We start from the raw sequence: 19193 nt of genomic DNA on the forward strand, positions 1-19193 counted from the left end.
GCAGAAAACACAGGTAGATGCAAGCAAGTAAAACACAAGTAATATACATTTACAGCAGGTAATTCATCTAGCAAGTAAGCATATTATACACTTAGGCAATAGATGCAAGTAAGCAAAGCAAACAACTTCTTAAGAATGCATATGATAAATGTCTGTCCTATTGGCAGTGATATCACTTGTCGGTTCAACTGCCAACCCGACATATTTCCTTGGGATGTCTCCTTTCTATCACGTATATAAATATGGCCCCTGGGATATAGTTCCCTAGCACACTTTTATGGGATATAGTGTCCGAGCACTCTCTTGTGACCAGAAAGGATGCGAACAGAATACTCTGCCTCAGACCTCACATCTCAACGTAAGCAGGATTAACCACTGTTCTTATATCGGAGCCACAACCTCGACAAGCGGGATCAACCACCATTCTTTCCAGGCGCATAATGACTTACTAATCATATCACAACAGTAACATAGTGTATTTCCCAATTAGTTATCACTGTGAATCTCATCATTTTCAATAATCTCAATCATTTGTTTATCTCAAGGGATCATCAACTCAACACTCTACTAATCCACTCAAGTCACTCCATCCACAGTTCATTCCAAGCCTAAGTCATCGTCTCCTAAACTTATTACCAAAAAATATCTAATTAAAGTCACTTATTGTGTTCTTCCATGTTTTAAAGTCTAAATATTAGCTAGAGAGATCTTAAACAAGTGTTACAGAAGTTTACAAGCTTGTCGGGGAGACCAAACAGTTAAAAATAGAGTTTTTAGGTAAAAAAACAGGACTTGTGTATACGCATGGAATCTGTGCGTACGCACGCACCATAAGAATTTTCATCTTGTATGTATGCACGCACCAGAGGGACTTTCCCGGCCTGTGCATACGCATGATATTGTGCGTACGCACAACTTGCAAATGTCCCAAGGTGTGCATGCGCACACTCCCTCGTGCATATGCATGAGTTGTAACACTCACTCTGGTTTGTGAGTGGGCACACATACCAGAGTTCCAATTTTTCTGCAACATCACAGAATTTAGTTTTTTGACCCTAAGTTCTAACGTCCATAACTTTCTCTACAAAATTCTAATTTCACTCATCTTTATACCATTTTAAAGCTCTCCTAACCATCTTTAATTTTAAATAAAGTTCACTCAAATCTAAACTCCAAAAGCCAAGTTATAGCCCGTCAAAATTGATTAAGAACAAGATTTTTCAAATTTGTCAATTTCTCAAAATTTACCAAATCTCTCAAACCAAATTAATTTAATCACATTCCAACAATATAAAAAAAACCCACAGTTCTTACCAACCATTCCTCAACCATTCAACCATCTAAATCCCTTTCAACTTCTCAATTTAATAGAACTCATGTCATTATTTATTAATTTTCCTAAACCATCAACTATTTTAACATTTCCTACTTATGGATTACCAATCTCAATAATTCTCAACCCAAGCAACAATTCATCATCATCAGCACATTCATCAACATCTAAAATCATCATAAACACTCATCAACATCAACAAGCATCATGATTTACCATTCACACCAATAATCATCATAACTCCTTATCAACATCACAATCATCATCAAGTATCATTAATAATCAATATTCATCATCAATTCAATCTTATCCTAAGGTCTACTAGCCTAAGTTGCCCACAACATTACATATTATTTAAAGAAAATCGAAATTATACCTTAGTCGATTCTCAACACGTACAAAACACTAAAATGATTCCAAACAAACTTCCACAAAGTCTAGCCACCAAAGCTCAATCCAAGTACTCCAAATCCACTAAGTTAACTCCAAATCAACATATAATTACTCTAATATCATACAATACACCAAATTAACATTAGAGCTTACCAAAACATTAAACCACAAGGATTTCAAAGTGACTTACTTTACCCAATGGTATTAGGGGACAAAATCCAACAATAATCCAATACTAGATCAACCCTAAACAACCAAAATCAAAGAATCTACTCAATGATTAAATTCAAAATTATAAAATTGTTAGGACAAAGAACTGGACAAGAAATTGAGAGTTCCTTACCACTTTGTTTAGATAGAAATGACGGGCTCGGTGAGAGTTTCGCGTTGCCTCAAACAGCACGCGAATCGGAGTATCGTGGCTCAAGTTACAAGCAAATGAAGAAAAAGATGAATAGTAGCTCTTCTTCCTCTCCTCTCAATTGAGTTGCATCTCCCTCTTATGTGTGTGTATTATGAGCTGAATGGCTCATTAAGTTATGCTTTTATATGTTAGGCTTGGGTTTAATTTGGGCCTGGTCCAATCGCTTAACGTTTTTGGTGCGTTTGGCCCAATTTTGAGCCAAACCTTTAGAATTAGTATCGCAGAAAATGACATTTTCTCACTCGAAAAAATCCAATGAATTCAAATCTCATCTCAAATTTTGAAATTAAGATGTCTAAATTTTTAAACCTATTTCGAACAATTAATTTATTATTTTATTTTATTTTAAACGGTTATTAACTTTCAGTTCTTACATATTACATCCTAATCGTTAGAGATATAATGTGATATGTTGTGTGATAAGAGAGAGAAATAAAAAATTAAAATATAAAGAAGTTATATAAATGAAGTCAAATTAGAAAATTTTTTATTAGTTATAACTGAATTATTTTGGTTTCCAAACTTTTTTCATATTAATATAAGGTTTGAAACTATATGTTGTGAATAGCCTTAATGAATTTGTAAATACTTTTAAAAAAACATTATTTTTAAAAAGGAAAAAGTTAGGTATCATGTCAGATGAAAATATACAATATTTAAAACTATTGAAGACATAAGTATGATCTTATGAAGAACGCATTTATATTAAATTATGGTTAATTATACGGTACAGAGTTAAATTGATACAGATTTACAGATATTCCACTTTAGACAATGAAAACTAGACACGTATCCAGTAGTTGGTTGAGCCGAAGCAATGATGCAGAGGCATTGCAGGGCTTGTCGGGTCTGTTTGTGACGTTGAGCCTTGTTTGGTGAGTATGGTTACGGAGTGAATAAAATAAAGGTGTGGAAGTTACTACACGCATTTTAGATTGGTCCTATAGGGCATGGGCTTTATGTTGAGTTAATTGTAGGCCTTTTACAATTTGATGTTGGTCACAAAAAAAGTAGTATTTCATATTTTCAGTCTAATATTAGAATACAAGAATATGAGTAAACTTTATTTATTAATATATTTTATCTAGAATGAAATATGAATTTTTTTTTTGCATGTAAAATAATTTGTTATTGGCCAATGAGTTATAACTCAAATAGTATAATCTTTTCATATTCATCCAAGAGGTAGCGAATTCGAGTCTCCTTATATTTGGTAAAAAAAAAAAGGAATTTGTTATTAGAAAATGGATTAAAAGTATTTTTATTAAGATGAATGGATTAGAAATGGGATAGACCTTTATTTATTAATTAATTAATTATTATTATTATTATTATTATTATTATTATTATTATTTGTAGTGAGATTTATGTTGTAAAATTTATTGATATTAAAAAATTAATCCAATATGAATGAATGCATGGTGATAAGATGAAAATTTGTGTTTTTTTTTTTTTTAATCAACTTTGAGGTAATGGGATGCCATTGCCTTCAAATATTTTTTGAATACCGGTTACTCTTTTTATTAATGTATACCAATTTGTTAAATTAGTATCCTTTGTGGCGTAAATATTTTACAAAGTCATGCTTCTTGAGTTCAACTACTATTATAGTCACGTTGTCTTTTTTTGTTGCAGTACTTTTGTGAATCATCCTTCATTGTATATATTTATAAAAAAAGCATCAATTCTATTTAAATTTTATAATTAATATTTAGATTACACCTCTAATACAAAATATTTTTGTCATTTACTAATTAATAATAAAAATATTTTAGTAAACATAATGATATATTTTAAAAAATATTAACGTATTTATTTTTTTTATACAATAATACTTAGGTTAATTACGGCTATACTAAGTTGTTTGTTTTTTTGTTAAATATACAATGTATAATTGATGTACCACTACAAATGTTCTAAGTTTGAACTACAACCACAAATAGATTTTTCTTTATAACATACATTAGTCCCTAATCCTTTTTTGTTTTCTGTAAATTCTTGATATTGTATAATATTATAATAATCATTCTAAAATAATGATTAGTTCTTAACCTTTCATCTCTCATAAAATAAAATATAAATTAATCTTTAATCATTTTTAAACAAGTGATAAACTAATCATTTATTTTTCTAGAAAATAGTCTTATTAAAAAATCAACATCATAATTATTTTTGTTAAACACTAATTTATTCAAAAAAATTATTCGATTCTGGTTTGGTGGAGTCGACTTGCGCGTAGGGTGTTCCCCACTCTCGTCCCAGAGCGCTAAGAGGCTAGAGTTTTTGAGACAAGAGTCATAGAAATGGCACACTAACTTCATCTTGCAATACTAACCAAATTTTGCAATTAGAAGTATAGACGCAACTAATTCGCAACGCGTATCCTCCGAGAATCGGGGAATATATTCTCTTTTCTTAGAGACCTGAAGGTCGCATGTGAGGCAATGAACTCTATCAAGATCATCAATCCAATTCGCAACACATTGCATATAGGAAATGACAAAGGTGGTGGCGTGAATGAGGGTGTGTTGACATAAGAGCCTAGTAAAAAAAATCTCTACGGAATCTTTGCGTCGACCCATTTTGTTTCTTGTAGACACATGATGTTAATCTTCCTCATGGTTGTCAAACTCGCGAGTTAACTCGTAAACTCATACGAGTTTACGAGTTTAGGTAGTGGAATCGAGTTGACTCGAATACAAACTCGTTTCTGGGTAGACTCGGGTAGACTCGGCTAGACTCGGACAGAATCACTCAAACTCGCGAGTTTGCTAGCGAGTCAGCGAGTTTGAATTGGGTGCCCATTTTCGTCAAAACGGCGTCGTTTTGGGCCCCAAAAAAACAACAACTACAGCTAACCCATCACCCAATAACCCTAATTCAAAACGGCGCACTCCAAGCCCTCACTCTCCACCAAGCCCTGAGTCTCTTCTTCTTTTCCAACGTTTGCCAAATCGCCACCATCCACCAGAACCGTTGTTTGCGCCGCCACACAGAGGCCGGATGGATTCTTCATCCCTCGCCTGTCGCCTCACCTAACCAACCAGTTTTCCTCGTGTCGCCGAGTCGTTGTACACGTACATCGCCGACACTGCCCACCACCCCCCCATCGTTCATGTCCTGATGTCCTAAACTGCCGAACTGGTGAAGGTTCCTCATGCTACTCACTGACACCAGCCCAACACCCACGTCGAACACTTCGACGATTCACAGCACGCTGTTCACCGCCCCTGTTCTGCGTTCGTTGGCCGTCACCCCTGCTCACTGCTCCTGTTCCAATTCTACTTCTGCTTCAGTGCTTCACTGTGTTTGCCTCCCCTGTTTGTCGCCCCTATTCTGCACTGCCGATCTGCTTCAATTCTGTCCATGTTCTCCAAGGTAATTTTTTTAAAGAAATTCAAATATTAACAATTTTTGTCTAAATTCTGCAATTTTGGTTCTGAACTTCTGATATTAACTTTTTAAGTTTTTTAATTTAGTTTAAATCATACACAGAATTGGTTAATGAGATTTGATATGATGGAAAAAAAATTAAACTGATGCTGCTTCATGCTTTAATAAGTTAGTAAACTGATGTTGCTTCATGTTTCATGCTTCATGGTTAAAATGTGTGGTTTACTGGTTTTCTGGTTTAAACTGTTAGTTATTTAGTTAGTGGTTTTTTTTTGTAAATGGGTCTGAATATCTAAAATATGAAATGTTAGTGTTAGTTATGAATAATTCAACTTTGGTAGTGGATCACTCATCACTTGGCAATTGAAATATGAAATCTGAATTTATTATTTATCAACTGAATCTGAATCCGAAATCTGAATTTAGTTAGTGGATAATCTGAATATGAATTTGTTATCTGGGTTGTTGATTTTTAGGGATAAAAATACAAAATGTCTGAGAATGTTGGTTCAAGGATAGGGTCTTCGCTTCCTAGTATTCCTAAACCTACACCTGCTGTTTCTAGGAGGAAAAATGCAACTAGAAATAGAAGTGATATAGGATGGAAACATGGGATTGATGTTCAAGGCAATGGTAAAAAAGTGAAGTGTAATAATTGCTTAAAGACTATAAGCGGAGGAATTTATAGATTTAAGCATCATCTTGCCGATACTAAAGAGGATTCAGAGCCTTGTGCTTCAGTACCTGAAGAAGTTAAGGCTGTGATGTTGAAAGTCTGTGTGGAGGCTAAAGAAGCAACATTGAAAAAGAGAAGATTCGGTTGTGTCTTGGTTGTGTCTTATGAAGCTTTGATTGTGTGATTGTGTGTTTTATGTTGAATTAGATACATACTTGTGAAGAATTTAAATGTGTTATCTAGAGTACTTGTTGTAACTTGTAATTGTAGTATTATGTTAATTTATTATGTGTTTTGATGTTGAAATTATTAAGTTTGAATGTCTATATCTGAGTAAATATATATATTATACATGATATATATATATTTTTTATAAAAAATGTATAACAGGTAAACTCGTACGAGTCTACGAGTCGAGTCTAGGTCAGCTCCACGAGTTTACCTAGACTCGCGAGTTTGATATCCATCACCTCCATAGATTTTCCTGTTAGAGTGCCTATATTCCATGTCCAAAATCTCAACTTTCTGTCGTTTCAACCTTTACCTTTACCTTTACCTGTTTCTTTGTGAAATAACTTATTTACCCTCGTCCATTCACGAAAACGCAGTAACCCTTACTCATTTAACATTACACCCGAGCACCGATGCAGCGACTCTTTCTCATTTGACACTGTACGTGAGCCATACAGCGCGTTGCTTCTGAACAATGACTTAACTTTAGCGCAATAATGTCTTTGATCCATGTCATGAAAATTCGACTAAGTTTTATGTTGATTGTCGAAGGCCTAACATAACCCTCCTCCTTTATCCAGACTTAGAATTAGCTATGTACTGCAGGTATAACATTGGCAAAGTTAAATTTATAATTTTAAAAATAAAAATAAAAATAAAAATTTCTTTAAAATAATAAAAAATGACTAAACAGACATGATAGAGTTAGTTGAACCGCTAGTTTTAACATGAAAATAACTTGCTCAAATTTAAAATATCAATATTAAATTATTAAGTGAACAACCATTTTGGCACATAACAATTATATAATGTTGAATTAATTGTTTCTAATGAAATAACGGTGATTGTATTTATATTTGTAATATGACGAAATTATTGATAAATGAAATATATTTATTGGATATTTTATTTATTTTCTTTTCCAAAAACACAGAAATATAAACAAAGGTCATACTATATACTATAATGAAATGATGGAAATAAATGCTTGCTAAATAAGTCTTTACTGTTTAACGAAAAAATAATTAGCAACTAATAACTATAAAAACAAAATCAAATTCTCACAAAAGGTTATTTTTCAAACAAAATATTAAACATTAACTAAAAAAAATAATTATGTCCCCACAAAAATATTATTTTCAAATTTAATGGGCAATGTCCAATCTCTATACTCAGTGTAATATAAAACAATGGCCCAACAGTCCATCATCAAGAACGGAACTTGATTAACTTTGTTCGAAATGTTGGCTCAGCTTCAAAACATCCAAGCCACATTTGGGAGAAGCTTTTCTGTAAAACCTGCTCCTTTCTAACCACATGTAGTAACAGCATTTAAATAAGAAAATTTTTGTATATTAGGCTGTGTTTGTTTCTAAGAATAGGACAGGACAAGACACTGAGAATAGAATAGGACAAAATACTGATGGACAGAGATACAAAATTTTGTGTTCTTGTATTCTGTTTGATGATAAACTAGAACAAATTATAAAAATTCAATTTATTCTAATTTTTTTCATTTAAAAATTTGAGATGAAAAATATAACAATAAAAAATATAATTATGAAAAATTAACAAGAATAATGAAAGAAAAAATAAAAAGTAAGTTGTGTTCCTTGTTACTGTCTCTGTGTCTGACGTTAGAATTTTCGCTAGTAAAGAATTTTATAAAGTCGCGTTGTAAGTATAGATTCTGAACCAACAGAAATCCCTTCGTACAAACGTTTTGGTTGTCACAAGTAACAAACCCTTTTTAAAATTGATAACCGAGTATTCAAACCTCGGGTCGTCTTCTCAAGGAATTGCAGGGAGGTATATTCTTATTATTGGTTATGGGTTTTGTAAATTGGGATTTTGAAAGTGAGGAACAAGTAAATTAAATGACAAATAAAATAAATAATTAACTATAAAATAAACTCTTGGCAAGATATGGAAATTTGGAAGTCCTATCCTAGTTACTCCTATGAGAATGGAAGTTAATCTCACTTAGTTAACCTTTGCGTAAGCAAGGGAAAGTCAAGTGAACCAATTGGTTAGATTTCCCAAGTCCTAGCCAACTCCTAAGGAAAGACTAGAGTTAGTGGAATTCCAATTAATCAGCCGACATAACAATTAATCCTGAATAGTTGATAACTCAAGAGCTTTCAATTAATCAATTAAAGCCAATAATATAAAAAGCTAAATAAGAATCATAAATATCTGGAATACCTCAAATAATATTCATTCAAAGCAGTCAAATCTAACATGGAAAATATTCATAAGCCAATTGGGCAACATAAATTAAACATAAATAAAAGCATTAAAGTATCTCAAAGTAGAAGAGAGATATAAAGTAAAAGGAATATTGAACCTGATGAAGAGTTGAAATCCTAAATCCTTTAAAAGGAATCCTAATCCTAAAACCTAAGAGACAGGAGAGAACCTCTCTATCAAAACTACATCTAAATCTATATTATGAGCTCATGATTATGAATGAATGGATTCTCCCACTTTATAGCCTCTAATCTGTGTTTTTTATGCCGCAAACTGGGTCGAAAACAGCCCAGAAATCGCTGGAGAAGACATCTGCCATGCTGATTTTCGTCACTGCGATGCATCCGCGTGGAGCACGCATTCGCGTCGCCTATCTATACGGCCACTATGACAAATTATATATCAAATCGAAGCCCCGGGTGTTAGCTTTCCAACGCAAGTAGAACCGCATCATTTAGACCTTTGTAGCTCAAGTTATGATCGTTATAGTGCGAGAGGGTCAGGCTGACAGCTTTGCAGTTCCTTCAACTTCTTGTATTCCTTCCACTTTTGCATGCTTCCTTTCCATCCTCCAAGTCATTCCTGCCCTGTAATCTCTGAAAACACTTAACACACATATCAAGGCATCTAATGGTAATAAGAGAGGATTGAAGTTAGTAATTTAAAGGTCAAAGAAGCATGTTTTCAATCATAGCACAAAATCAGGAAGGAAAACGTAAAACATGCGAATAGTATGAATAAGTGGGTGAAGAGTTGATAAAAACCACTCAATTGAGCACAAGATAAACCATAAAATAGTGGTTTATCAGTGTCCTTCCTATCAGGATGGACACAAAATACACTAATTCAGTGCCTCTGAACACATTGTCTCTGTCCATGTCTTCTCTGCCAAACATGATTTTGTATCTCAGTGTCCCTGTCTTAATGTCCTGTCTCTATAAACAAACGCAGCCTTAAATCTTTACCGTAGAAAAACTACCATTGAATTATTTAGTTTTGGGTTTAATATGGTGAAATGAATTTAGAAATTGAGAATAGCTCTAAAGCATAGAGATATTTGTATAGGGAAGAGGTTGGAAGTGTGACGACTTGAAAACTAATGTTGATAGGTACAAAGAAATTGTGGTAAACATTTTTTGACAACTTATCCTAATAGAAGAAGAAGAGGAACCTAATTCGAGTACACATATTTTACCATATCTTAAAATTAAGAGTAAAGGACAAAATCGTCCCTAACCTTTTTTATTGCTGATATTTTTGTCCCCGAGGATTAGGAAATACTTAAATGTCCCTGACCCCGTTAAAAACTGGACAGTTTGACCCCTCCGTTTGAGTGTCTCTGTTTGCCTTGACGAAAAACGGTGACGTGGCTCCCGTGGCGCTGAGCTGGCCTTAACGGGCTGCCACGTCGGATGGGCTTTTAAAAAGAAGACAAATTAGTCCCCAGACTCAAAAATGCTGCCGTTTCTCCCCAACTTTGGAAACTTACCTTAACTCACATACGCAACATCCATAACACCAAAACGATCAAAGTTCTCCCCTGTTTCTTCCTCCAAAAACTGCACTACGTGGAAGAGCAATCGGCATGCAGTGGAGTTGCTGTCGGTGGTAGGAAAGAAGGTTACTGGCGAGGTCAGCACTGCCATCTTCCTGTCAAGGTAAGATCGCCTTCCTTACCCCTGAAGTTTATGGAGTTCATGTTTGTACTAAGGGTGAAGTCATCATGGGTGCATGTTGAGACTGTGTAACAGTGGTGTAATGAGGGCTAAAACTGGTTTTTAGAGCATGGTGGATAGAAGTAGTAGTAGGAAGCATTGTGTTAGGGTTTAGGGGGGTTCTGAAATAAATTTTCAACGTATCCTAGTACTAACACAAAGTTGTTTCTTAGTAAATTTTAGATGGTGGATGTTTTTGTAGTGCCAATTTTTCACCATGGAGGCAACTTCGTGAGAGGTAGTGATGGTGTCCTTGTATATCAAAATGGTAAGGAGGAGAGGTTCCCGGAGATGGACCTAGATTTTGTGAACTTTGGGGACCTTGTAACCTTATTTAAGGGTTTGGGATACCAGTCATACAACGTAGTATACTGGTATGATCGAAGAAGTGGCAATCTTGAGTCTGGTCTGAACGAGTTAACTGGGGATGCAGGGATCAATGCAATGCGAGAAAACTTACTGAAGGACCAACATTCTCTTGAGTTTCACATTTTCTTTGACCACCCCGTTAATGCTCCGGAGGTAGTAGATGATGCTGGTAGGAATGGTGATGATGAAGTGGATGTGGATGTGGATAAAATTCTAGATGAATTGAAGACATCCTCTTCATCGGATGATGGGTACGAGAACACCGAGGATGTATTGTATAAACCTCCACCAGCTGGGTTTGAGAGTGATGGAAGTGATTCTGACAACAATAGCGGGGCTGCTGGTGGCAAGAGAAAAAGAAAGCCCAGGAAGAAGGTGATAACCCCCAAAAAAAATATCACAAAGAGACAACAGATGAAGGATAATCATAAGAAGGGTAAGAAGAAGGTGCAGTATGGTGCGAGGGAGAATGCAGGTGGAGAACGGAGTGGTCAGGCTAACACAGGGGCAGCTGGTGATGGTGGAATGGACCCAGTTGCTGATAGGCCTGAAGTGGTTCCTGATAATGTAGGAGGTGGTGGCAATAGGCTTGAAGTGGTTTCTGATAATGTAGGCAGATGGTATGTAAGTGAAGTTCCGATAGAGCCTGAGAAAATCATGTTTGAGTATGAGTCGAAAGAATTACACACACCTATGGGGTCAGAGGATGAAGGTGAAGGCCACAAGCGATGTGTGAAGAAATCAGGTATTACCTGATGAAGAGGATGGTAAACCACAAGCGAGTATTTGAAAATTACCCTGGTAAACTAGCACCAGTGCAGCAAAAACGGATGGAAAAATTACTTACTCTTAGCACAAAGTGGACGGCAGAGTGGGTTGGATATAATGAAAGAAAAAGGTTTTAGGTGAACCGCAAAGGAATCAAGGTTGATGTGGACCTGATTAAATACACATGCTCCTGCAATCGATGGCAACTTACTGGTAATTGTTTGTTCACCTGTAATTAGAATGCCTTGACTATGAATTATTAATTGTTTGTTCACATGTCATTTACCTACTCCATACTCTGCGTTAAAACTGAATACATTTTTTGGTTAGGGATGCCTTACACACATGCACTTGCTGCTATAATGAAGAGGCGTGACAGGGCAAAAGATTATGTGCACCTGTGGTTGTGTATGGAATCAATCAAGAGGACTTATTCACATTGCATCAAACCAGTCCCCAGTGCAGAATTTTGGCCCCGAACTGAGTACTCACAACCAGAACCCCCCACCATCAAGAGACCTATTGGCCGGCCAAATGTTCACAACAGACAGAAAGATCCTGTTAAGCCATTGATGCAAGGGGAAAAATTGAAGAAGTCATTCTCGGTGGCTTGCAGTAAGTGTGGTGAAAAGGGCCACAACTACAAAACCTGCAAGGGAGCTCCATCAAACCCCAATTGGAAACCGAAAACAAAGAAGCCTAAGAAGCCTAAGAAGAAAGAAGGAAGCAGCTCTCAACAAATGGTTGTGCTTCCTTTGTCACAGTCGGCTCCAACTCTAGGGGTAAGTTTGCATTCTCTATTTCTGGTTTGAATAACACACTCTTCTGGAATTGCTGATTTATAAATAACATTGTCAGGGACTGATATGTCTTATTAGCTCAAAGGTTAGGGGTTAATGCGTATTAGTATGGATTTTCTCAAGGATCAGTATGTCTTAGTATAGAAAACTTAAGGGACTAATCTGTCTTATTATCATGCTGACTGATCATGTTCATTAACTCTCCAGGATTCTTTAAGTAGCCAACCAACCAACACAACACCCCTGCAACAAGCAACTACTGTAACTATTTAGTTTATTGTCTTTCTGATCAATTTGAAATATGACTTGTTTGAACCCAGTTGATGTGCTTTAATTTTTCCCCATGTTTTGGTCTGCTCCTGCGTGCAGGTTATGAGTGCAGCTGCACCAAATCCTGCAAATGTTGCACCAGCTCCATCCAGGTTTACTAGATCCACACTTGTGATACCAACTCTGGGAGCAAGAGTCACTCCATTCAGGCCACCAGCCCCAACAACAACCCCTCCAAGTAAAGATCCAGGCAAGGTTCCATCGATGGTTAACAATATTTCTCGCCCGAAACCATCAAAATTCATACCAAAGCAGAAGATCTTCAGGCCACTGGCACCACTGATTCAAGGACAATCTAGCACATCGCAAGTAGCACCAGCTCAGGAAGTCTCCAAAACAACAACACCAACTAACCCAACATCTAAGGAATTAACATGACTGACGGCTGACGATATTATGTTTTATTTTGTTTAGCTGTGACCCAATGTAACTGATAACCAGAAATTCTAGATACTATTTCCTTTTTTTGGTTTGGGTCTTTATTTTGGTTCAAACTTTATTTGTGAAGTAAGAAGATGTTAATGGTAGAAAGACATATTACTTTCCTTTTATTTTGATGTTAATGGTTGAAAGTTTGATTTCCTGTAACTTTGCCAACTTTATGTTGATCATTAATGGTTGAAAGTTTGATTTCTTGTAACTTTGCCAACTTTCTTTTCATACATACATAATCACAAAAATGACCCAAACTTATGTCAGATACACAAATGATTAATACATTTCCTTTTCAACATTTCACACCTCTTACATCATTTCTTATAACTAAATAATGCAAATATCAGGACAACAAACATCACACATATGCTCCATCCAATTCGATTTTTCTTAACCTCTAACGCTTCTATCCTCTTCTCCAGCAACATTATCCTCTTTTCCATGTCTTTGTTCCAGTGATGCTCTTCACCATGCAAAATTTGCTCATGCCCCAGGTACCTTGTAACACCAACACCAAGACCAGCTATGTGCTCGTCCAGCCACATAAAATACTTGTAACATGGTTGTCTAACCTACACAAAATCAATCCTCAAAGCTAAGAAATTCAGGAATTAAGGATAAACCCTACCACAAATGGAGTTAAACAGATTTCCTTTGCATACCTTATAAAACGGACATCCCAGAAACAATCTCTTCGGATTTCTGGTCGTCCTCGACATGAACAGGATTGCGTTTTCTCCACAGAAGCACTTTGGTGACACGCACTCTTTTCCATTATTGGCGGTCAGAACTGGGCCTCTTCTCGAGCTTGAGAACACACCTTCGGATGCCATGGTCGGAATGCTCCCTTTCTTCCTTCTTCCGCTTCACCGTCAGAATGCATTCGAAGGATTAGGACTCCAGGATTTCATACATTGGGGATGACTGAGAAACGACAGCGTTTTTTAGTCTGGGGACTAATTTGTCTTCTTTTTAAAAGCCCATCCGACGTGGCAGCCCATTAAGGCCAGCTCAGCACCACGGGAGCCACGTCACCATTTTCCGTCAAGAAAAACGGAGACACTCAAATGGAGGGGTCAAACTGTCCAGTTTTTAACGGGGTCATAGACATTTAAGTATTTTCTAATCCTCGAGGACGAAAATGTTTGCAGTAAAAAAGGTCAGGGATGATTTTGTCCTTTACTCTAAAATTAATATGCAAATCTCTTTGGGACAATTGTGTTCATTCTCAATTATCATTTATCACAAGAATTAAATATTAAGTTAAAAAACAATCACTAATAATATTCATTTGAGCAAATAACGACTTTAATTAGACAAATCACCAAGGTTCTGAAAACCGGATCGGACCGGCCGGTTCGATCGGTTTAACCGTGAACCGGCGCTGCAAACAGTCCGGTCCTTATCTGAAAACCGCAGAGAGAAGAACCGCTCAAGAACCAGTAAACCGGTCAAAAACCGGCCGGTTGGACTGAACCGGTGACCGGCCGGTTACGCTAAACGACGCCGTTTTACGTTTTAAAAAAATAAAAAAATAAACCCGACCCGACCCGCCCGTGGAGCATCCCACCCCCCTTTCTTCCTCCGAGCCCCAGCCCCATTCATTCATCAATCATCATCTGAATCATCTCCAATGGAAAAGGAGAACCCTAGTCGCGCTGCCTGAACCATAGCCCCCTGTCGCCATCCTTCGCCCCCGTGGTGTCGCCATCCTCAGCTCCAGCAACCCTCCAATCTCCATCGTCGCCTGGTTCCTGCCCAGTAGCCCTCAATCTCCATCGTCTTCATCTTCTCAAGTCTCAACACCAGCACGCAGTAGCCTCTCATCGGCGGTCCTCAACAGTCAACACCGGTAGCCCTCCATCGACCCCAGGTGAGTGACTCGTCCTCTGCTCATTTCTCTTTGTCCTTCGCCTCTGCTCATGTTCTTCCATCGATGTGAACTGTTCAATTTCAGTGCACTTAGACCTCGGTTTAATTTTCTGTGAACTGAACTGAACTTAGACCTCTGCTCATGTTCTCTTTCTCTTTGTCCTCAATGTGAACTGAACTTAGACCTCGGCTTAATTTTCTGTGAACTTCATTTGTGAACTGTTCAATTTCTGTGAACTTGCTCTATGCATTTTCTGATTTCAGTGCTCATCTTCTTCCTTCTTCGTTCCTCTGCTCAATTTCTGTTTGACTGTTTGTTGGTTAGTAATTAGCATAAGAAATTAATAATCTGAAAAGTAAGTGGCTGTGTTTGGTCAATTTGTGTTTGGTCCTCTGCTCAATTTCTGCTCTATTTTGCAGCTTAATTCCTCTTTGTTGCACAATTTCTATTTGTTGGTCAATTTGTGTTTAGTCCTCGGCTCAATTTCTGTTTGTTGCTGAGCATAAAAAATAAAAAATCTGAATGTTAAGATGGCTGGTCTTCTATTTTGCAGCTCAACTTCATTTGTGAACTGTTCAATTTCTGTGAACTTGCTCTGTGAACTGTTCAATTTCTGGAACTCCATCTGTGAACTGTTCAATTTCTGTGTATGTTCATTGTGTTGTGTTGTGTTGTGTTGTTTAATTTCATACATGTTTTATTAATTTCAGTTATGGAAGATAGTATTAATCAAGAAGCAACTGCTGATAACAATGCTTCTGTGAATAATAACATGCATGCCGATACTCCTATTCCGAATGATGCTGCTAATCCTAATTCCCGTAGTGCTAACGATAGTCAGTCACAAGGTTCTTCTAACCTTAGGAGAAAAACAGATTTAGCTTGGAAATATGTTGCTCTATAACACGTGAATGGAAAACCACAATATCAATGTTTATTTTGTCTACAAGTTTTCAATGGAGGTAGAATTCACAGGATGAAGAAACATCTAGCAAAGATTACTAGAGACATGAAAAAATGTCCTAAAGTTCCATATGATGTGGAAAAACAGATGGAAAGTTTGTTGAAAGATATTCAGGCCAGCAAAAAGAAAAGAAAAGTAAGTTTTGGTGAAGAGGGTGGTGATGAGGTAGAGGATGCAATTGATGAGGCAATAGCTCAAGAAGAATAGGAACAACAGCGTACCTCAAGTCAGCAAGGAGTTAGAGGCGATCCAAAGAAAAAAGTCAAAGTCATTCCTCCTATGTTTGCACCAAGAACAACTCCAGGAGCTCAACTAAGTATTAAAAGTGTTATGCAAAACAAAGAGGCGATACACGAGGTTGATAAACGATTTGCTCGGTGGCTTTTGGATTGTAAAATTCCATTTAATGCTGTGATGTCGCCATATTTCCAAGATATGTTGGATGGTGTTGCTGGTATTGGACCTGGTTACAAGGGGCCTTCTTATGATAAGTTAAGGGTTCATTTGTTGGCTGATCTTAAAAGAGAAAGTCAAATGCTAGTTGATGGTTATAGGAGTGCATGGAAGGAAACTGGATATACCCTCATGGCTGATGGTTGGACAGATCAAAGACAAAGAACGTTAATCAATTTCTTGGTGTATTGTTCTAAAGGTTTGTGCTTTGTGAAATCAGTAGATGCTTCCAGTATGGTAAAAAATGCTTCACACTTGTGTACTTTGTTTTCTTAGGTGATTGAATGGATTGTCCCAAATAATATTGTGCATGTTGTGACTGACAATGCGGCCAATTATGTTGCTGCTGGTAGGCTTATCAATAGAAAATATGATAATATCTATTGGTCACCATGTGCTGCTCATTGCCTTAATCTTATTTTAAAAGATATAAGCAGCATGGCGCATATTTCTAACCTTGCAACTCGTGCTTCAAAGATCACAGTATTTGTGTACAATCATACGGTTTTCTTATCTTGGCTAAGACAAAGACCTCATTGGAGAGAAATTGTACGTCCTGGTACAACCCGGTTTGCAACTGTGTTTATTACATTGAAGAGCATCTTTGACCGTAAAAAGGAGTTGCAACAATTGGTTGTAGATTCAATTTTCACTGATCACAAATTAGGAAGGAGTGCTACTGGTAGAGCTATGAGTGCTATTATTCTGGATGCCAAATTTTGGGACGATTGCTTTACTGTATGTAAACTTATGGGCCCTCTGATTTACTTGCTGAGGGTTATTGATGCTGATGACCCCCCATCTTTGGGATATGTTTATGAAGGAATGCTAAGGACAGAAGATGCAATTAAGGAGATGTTTAGGCAATCCAAGACTGCATATCAGCCGTACACAGATATTATCAACTCAAGATGGGACAAGCATTTGAAGAAAGATCTTCATGCGGCAGCTTACTTCCTGAATCCTAAATTCTTTTTTAATGAAAATTATAAAGAAGCACCTGATGTTATGCGAGGTTTGCTTGATCTTGTTACCTTGTATTGCAAGTGTAACAATTTGGATTCAGTTCAGGCAATGAAAGAAATACATTTATATAGAGATCGGAAGGAAAGTTTTGATAGACAAGAAGTTATTCCAGCTGCATCTGAACTTAAGCCTGGTAAGAATATGGTTGAATATTTGTTTAATCAATAGTAACTTGTTTTATGCTCCTATGTTCTTAATTAATATCTTATAATATGTTATGGTTTTATAATTAGTAGATGAATGGTGGAGGTTATTCGGAGGCTCTGTTCTATGTCTACAAAAGATAGCTGTTCGCATTCTTAGCCAAGCATCTGCTTCTTCTGGGTGTGAGAGAAATTGGAGCCTTTTTAACCAGATTCATACAAAAAGAAGAAATAGATTGGAGCATGATAGACTGAATGACATTGTTTATGTTACCTATAATTTGCGTCTTAAATCCAGGTAATATATGTTTCATGAAATACTATATTGTTTCATTTGTAATCTTTATCATAATAAATTTGTAAATTATTAAATCTCCATATATTGTATTTAACTTTTTAGGAAGGAAAAAGAAAAAAGAAAGCAAAAGACACAACATGATCCAATTGATTATGAAAGTATCAGTTAAGTTGACTTCTGGGTGACTGAAGAGGTTGTAGAGAAAGAGCCTGATCTTCCTAGTAATGTGGATGACTTATTGCGTGAGTATAGTATATTTAGTTTCTAATGATTTATTAGAATGTTGTTAGTTTATAATATAATGATAACATTTCTATTTTATTAGGTGAAATTGATGCTGATTTATATCAAAGTGGCGGTGGTAGTAGTGGTTTTTATGCTGCATCGATATCTCTTTCTTTTGCTGATCAAGGTGGGAATGAAGGTGAAGATCATCCCACCGAAGCAGATTTGGAACAAGTTCTTGCGGATTTTGATAATTGATAAACCATGATGTTGGGATTTAATATTTAGATATGCTTTTATTACTATTTAACTTTTGATTTGGATTTTGATAAGATCATATGTATTTGGTTGATAATATTTTATGTAGTGTTTTTATTTTCGAAGATATTTTAAGATTTGTATCAGACTATAATTATATTTTAGGATGTGTATTTATAATTTATTTATTATTCTACTCTAAAACGATTTTTCTAGTTGAACCACCGATTGAACCGTTAGACTAATAAACCAGTAAACCAGTGACTAGAGCGATTTGATGACCAATCCGATTTTCTGAACCTTGCAAATCACACTTATTTTTAATAATGTTCTAAAGAACTATCATAAAATCACCAAACACGATGACTTTTCACTTAGAGTTGAAGGCAATTAAAATTGATTGTTGCATAAATAACTGTATAATTTATTACAAAAATATTGAAGAATTGGTAGAGAGTAAATTTTGCAATTTGAAATGTTTTCTACAAGAATGACTAGAAATGTTTTGTACATCCAGGATAAAATTCGAAATACTTATGGTCTTGAGTTAACACTTGACGAGAAACCAAAGTCATTCACATTTTTAAAAGAATATTTGAGTCCGAATATGTGACCCTTGCCGGCGGCCAAAATTTAAGAGAGGGGCATAGAATAATATTAGAATGAATGAGAAAACTAATTAAATATGAATGGATAGGGGCATAGGGCAAATACCAGCCTGGGAAAACAAAACGCTGACAAAATGGCATGTTCTCTGCACCAAAATCCACTAATAATAAATAAACAAGAATTCGAATTTTAGCAACCCGAGAAGCAGTCATCATGACCAACATTCA

General features: G+C 36.1%; 1 protein-coding gene across 1 annotated transcript; it reads left to right on the forward strand.

The window, feature by feature from the left end:
• The first annotated feature begins 16284 nt into the window (after window positions 1-16284).
• LOC130934386 (uncharacterized) lies at window positions 16285-18357 on the forward strand. Its single transcript, XM_057863961.1, has 4 exons — window positions 16285-16590; window positions 16684-17566; window positions 18066-18116; window positions 18200-18357. Exons 1-4 carry the CDS (start codon window positions 16285-16287, stop codon window positions 18355-18357), a joined length of 1398 nt encoding a protein of 465 aa, XP_057719944.1.
• Window positions 18358-19193: the final 836 nt, after the last annotated feature.

The sequence above is a fragment of the Arachis stenosperma genome, chromosome 6 (assembly GCF_014773155.1).
Source record: "Arachis stenosperma cultivar V10309 chromosome 6, arast.V10309.gnm1.PFL2, whole genome shotgun sequence".
In the NCBI taxonomy this organism is placed as follows: domain Eukaryota; kingdom Viridiplantae; phylum Streptophyta; class Magnoliopsida; order Fabales; family Fabaceae; genus Arachis; species Arachis stenosperma.

What these genes read in the sequence shown, in the direction of transcription:
- LOC130934386 (XM_057863961.1), top strand. Translation starts at nt 16,285, where the DNA reads ATGCAAAACAAAGAGGCGATACACGAGGTTGATAAACGATTTGCTCGG. An exon ending in GAACGTTAATCAATTTCTTG is followed by an intron (nt 16,591 to 16,683) that starts GTGTATTGTTCT and finishes TTGTTTTCTTAG; the next exon opens with GTGATTGAATGGATTGTCCC. An exon ending in TGCATCTGAACTTAAGCCTG is followed by an intron (nt 17,567 to 18,065) that starts GTAAGAATATGG and finishes GGGTGACTGAAG; the next exon opens with AGGTTGTAGAGAAAGAGCCT.